At 40.9% G+C, this 4,645-nt stretch overlaps 1 protein-coding gene across 1 annotated transcript in view; it reads right to left on the bottom strand.

Moving 5' to 3' along the window:
• The window catches only part of TUBGCP3 (tubulin, gamma complex associated protein 3), a 101,789-nt gene that overhangs the window by 26,605 nt on the left and 70,539 nt on the right, over positions 1 to 4,645 (bottom strand). Inside the window, exon 17 of the mRNA XM_011979451.1 lies at positions 3,579 to 3,714. Coding sequence (XP_011834841.1) covers positions 3,579 to 3,714 — 136 coding nt within the window. The remainder of the gene's footprint in view (positions 1 to 3,578; positions 3,715 to 4,645) is intronic.

Here is a 4,645-nt window from a genome sequence, read left to right as displayed (position 1 = left end):
TGGAACCTAACTACGTAAATTTCATCTTGATTCTTCATGAAAGATGAACGCATCCTTGTTTTCCCTCAAGAACGTAAGAGATCGATTTTATTTCTAATAAAGACCAAAAGCAAATTATTTCAATGCCACTGTTTTGAAAGGGGAAAGGGAGGGAAGCTGAAAGAGAAAGAAAAAGCCTCCATTCGTTCCCTCCCCACCCCACACAGAGGCTGAGAAAGAATACAGGCTCAGTTACCTGTACCGGTCTACTTCATTTTGTGAAATGTTATCTGAAACATGAATTTAGTTTCCAGTAGTAGAAATATTTTTTAGATTAACTGAATCTAACAAACCATTTTAGTATTAGCCGCTGTGTTTTGTCCAGCTGACTGGCAAATACATAAAAAACTGCTACCATCCAGGATTGGTAAAGGCAGGAAGAGCAGACAATCTTACATGAGGAATGGGTGTGACCTTCCTGGTAGACCATGATCAAAAACTCTTGTCCCCAGCAAAGCACTTTCACATGTAACTACTTACTGCACATGATGGATGGAACAAGTTACTACTTAGATGAATACTGTTAAAACACTAGGGTGATAACTGTTGACACTTTAAGACTAAGCCGTCCTTTGCACACCACACCCGTACGAGGCCCCGTGGCAGCTGTTGATGGGAGCTCTCTACAGGGTCCATGTGTAATCTGCTTCAGATTTATAATTAGCAGGACATTTCTAACAGGCTGGATTAGCAAGATCAGCTAGCTGATTTCTGCTCATGAAGTTGCTTGGCCATGAACTACTTTAAAATACTTCTTTATTAAAGGTAAGAACACAGACACCCCAACAGAAACACAGGTAAAACAATTCCCGAAAAAGGGAACATGGTAGTCTCCCATACAGTTTCTCTTTATGCTGTTTGTCACCTGCTGTCAACAGCAGTCCAAAAATAGTACATGGAAAATCCCAGAAATAAACAATTCATAAGTTTTCAATTGAGCACTGTTCTCAGTAGTGATGAAATCTCACACCATCCTGCTCCATCCTAGCCAGGAAGTTAATCAACCCTTTGTCCAGCAAATTCACGGCGTATACACTACTGCCCCCTTAGTCACTCAGTAGCTGTCTCATTTATCAGGTCAACAGATCACGAGAAAAAAAGGTGAGTATAGTACAGTGAGATCTTTTGAGAGAGACATAACACCCATATAACGTTTATTATAGTATGATGTTAAAATAATTCCATTTTGTCATTAGTTATTGCTGTTAATCACTTAATGTGGCTAACATATAAGTTAAACTTTATCATAGGTAAGTACATATGGGGAAAAGCAGTATATGTAAGGTCTGATACTATCTGAGGTTTCAGGCATCCATGGGGTGGGGGGGAGGGTCTTAGAATATATCCCCTGTAGATAAAGGGAATACTACATAATACAGCAAAACGAAGAAAAAAGAGGCCGGGCCTGGTGGCTCATGCCTGTAATTCCAGCACTCTGGAAGGCCAAGGTGGGAGGATCACTTGAGCACAGGAATTTGAGGCTAGCCTGGGCAAAAATGGGGACCCCGCCCTAAAAATAAAAGTGTTTACCTTCATCAATCATTTTTAAAGCATAACATTTAAAAAGCATAAAAGTTGAAATGAACTTCCATTTTCACCTATGAACTGACAATTTATTTGAATTAATAGCCAGTGTCAGCAAAAACAGTGATATAGACAACTTTCAACAACACAATCTGGGCTTACTGAGATGTGAACTAAATTGGTGCACATTTCCCAAAAAGTGATCTGATAATATCAATACAGTTAAAATATGAATACTTAGTAAGTAAAAAGTCAAACTAAAATTCAAACTGTTAAACAAGCAGTTCCACTTCTATCTATTCTCAAGAAATATTCAGAGAGGCATATCAAGATGCATTTATAAAAACATGCATGACATTATTTATATTAGCAAAAAATTGGAGGAAAAAACATGTCCAAGGAGAAATGATGAAATGATATGTACATGAGGTAATATCGTGCTATTAAAAATGGTTCAGAAAAAGTTTCAATAGCGAGGGGGAAGGCTCAGCAAAAGAAGCTGGAGTTAAACTCTGTGAAGCAGGATCCTAGCGATATAAATAAATTTCATAAATAATAAAATATACATTTTCCCATACATAGAAAACTGATCAAAAAATTTATTAGTTATCTCCAACTAGAAAACAAAACTCATTATTGACATTCAATACAGTAAGAGAAGAGCAAATCGATACAGACGTTGCTAAACTGATCATCAGACCAGAAAACCGTGGCGCGACCCGCCCGTATTTCAAGCTGGTGCGGGGCTCAGCCTTCGCAAACTGATAATCAGACCAGAAACCCGTGGCGCGACCCGCCCGTATTTCAAGCTGGTGCGGGGCTCAGCCTTCGCAGAGGCTTACTTTGACACGTGACAATGACAGCATCAGTTTGGCCTTGAATTGGTCTAAACTCACTATAAGACGCTGCCTCGTGAAGGGGGCAGCCAGGAACTGATCTACTCAGTGGTATTCATAAGAAGACAGAGGGAAGGAAAAGTGTAGGCAAGTAAGTACACACCCAGTTAAAACAACTCTGAGCGAGGGATCCCGCACCAGCGGCGAGAAGGACGGTGTGAAACCGTGGAGAAAGGAGACCGGCAGAGCCCCAGGCGTGCATGTAGTCCTCTCAGCACGGCCCTCCTCCCGCCTCCCGCCCCGACCGCCCGTGGCAGCACATTCACAAGAAGGGCGCCCAGCCCGCAGTCATCACTGCCTTTAAAAGAAAATCTCCCCTTTGCTTCCCTCTCAGCTGATTCGGAGGATTCCTACCATTCATTCCCCACTACAGTCAAGTATCAACACCCAGTAAAAACCGACAATTCTACATGTCAGTGTTGGCTCAGACAGGCAACTCCCTGCCCCACAGCCTTCGGCGGGGTCACTATTCTGGATCTCTGCTAGCTGCTCAGGGACCAGCCTCTGAGCTGGTAAAGAAGCAGAGATCATGAACTGCTTTCTCCCAACAACTGCTCTCTTTTTATTCCTAATAATTACTTTTCACCAAAGGATTAAAGGCATGTACCGTTTAGTTCTTCTTTAGAGACGTACCTACTGAAATACTTTCTCAAGGGTTCTGACCAAATCAATTTTATATAAAGACTTCAAAATTACCTGTAATTTAAGTCATTCAATGTTCATAACATTAAAATAATCTTGACTATCTGATACCTAAGAATTTTTACTACAGTTTTAGATTGTTTTAAATAATATATTCCCATGTTCTGGTTTCTGGACAAAACAAAACATTAAAGAAATTCTCAAAAACAATTTAGTTAAAACACTGTGTGAATTTTAAATGAGTCAGTGATGTATTAAACCGCTTTCCCTAAAAATAGGCAATTTTTTAAAAGTATATATGTGAATATTAGAATAAAAAATAAATGTGATTTTAAAAGAAAGTTCGCCATCTGAAAAAAATACATAGCTAACACCGTGAGTCTACCTTAACTTCCGCGGAGCTGCTGGAAACCGCACCCCGTGGGGGCTGGACGCTGCTGGGAGTGTGTGCGGACCATGACCGCACTGAGGGCTCACCTGGCATGTTTCTCAGGAGCTTTGCATTGCACATGTGTCCCTTCCGTATGTCGGTGAGAATGTATTCCATCCGCTTCGCCCTCCAGAGGAAGTTAAATACTCTTAGGTAGTGGCTCATACATTCTCGAGTAAACACCTGGGATAAGAGCAGAGGACGAGTTTATAGTATCCCCACAGAAGAATCCTCTCAGTACAGGTCTCAATCTTTTTTTTCAAAAGGTACATTTTAGCAAACTATCATAATGTAACAACCACACTGATGACTTCCATGCTAGGCAGCATGCTAAGCAAACTCACAGGAACAGAAAGCAGGGAAACAGAGGCCTAACGTTACACAACTTGCAAACAGTTTATCAGGATTTTCAATCCATTTTAGACTAGTCTAAGCCTAATCTAAAATGTGGACTCTTCACTACAGCTCCCCGCAACCCGCCTGAGGGATCCGTGAGGCAGGGGTGCACTTTCCTCTGTAACAGTAGCTCCTAAGGGTGGTGAATCTCATGGAAGGTAGGCCTAGAAGAATCTCCAGTCTGAAAAGAATCCTTCAGGTTATATTCACCGATTTACTTTTAGTTTGGGTTTTTGTGGGTTTTTTTTTTTGAAATAAGAGTCTCACTCTGTCACCCAGGCTGGAGTGCAATGGTGAGAGCTCGGCTCACTGCAACCTCAGCCTCCTAGGTTCAAGGGATTCTCATGCCTCAGCCTCCCGAGTAGCCAGGATTACAGGTGTGTGCCGCCATGCCCAGCTAATTTTTGTATTTTTCAAAAGAGATGTGTTTTTGCCATGTTAACCAGGCTGATCTCAAACTCCTGGCCTCAGGTGATAGATTTGCCTTTTTAAAATAAATCTATGATATAAACTTTTTTCCTTGAGTCCTTCTACTAAAGTAGAGCTTTGCAAACCTAAACATTTAACAATATTGCATGAGCAACTGTTTATGTACATGGCATGACACCTTTGACACTCTTAATAAGATCTGTAATACTATGAAATAATTAATTATCTCTTCTCTAGGCAACGTTCAGTTTACCTATTTGTCAAGGCACTCAGACTTTCTGAAATAATC

The sequence above is a fragment of the Mandrillus leucophaeus genome, unplaced genomic scaffold (genome assembly GCF_000951045.1).
Source record: "Mandrillus leucophaeus isolate KB7577 unplaced genomic scaffold, Mleu.le_1.0 Scaffold201, whole genome shotgun sequence".
NCBI classification, from domain to species: Eukaryota; Metazoa; Chordata; class Mammalia; order Primates; family Cercopithecidae; genus Mandrillus; species Mandrillus leucophaeus.
The sequence above is the reverse complement of the archived record's forward strand: the minus strand, read 5'-3'. Positions and strand labels throughout refer to the sequence as shown.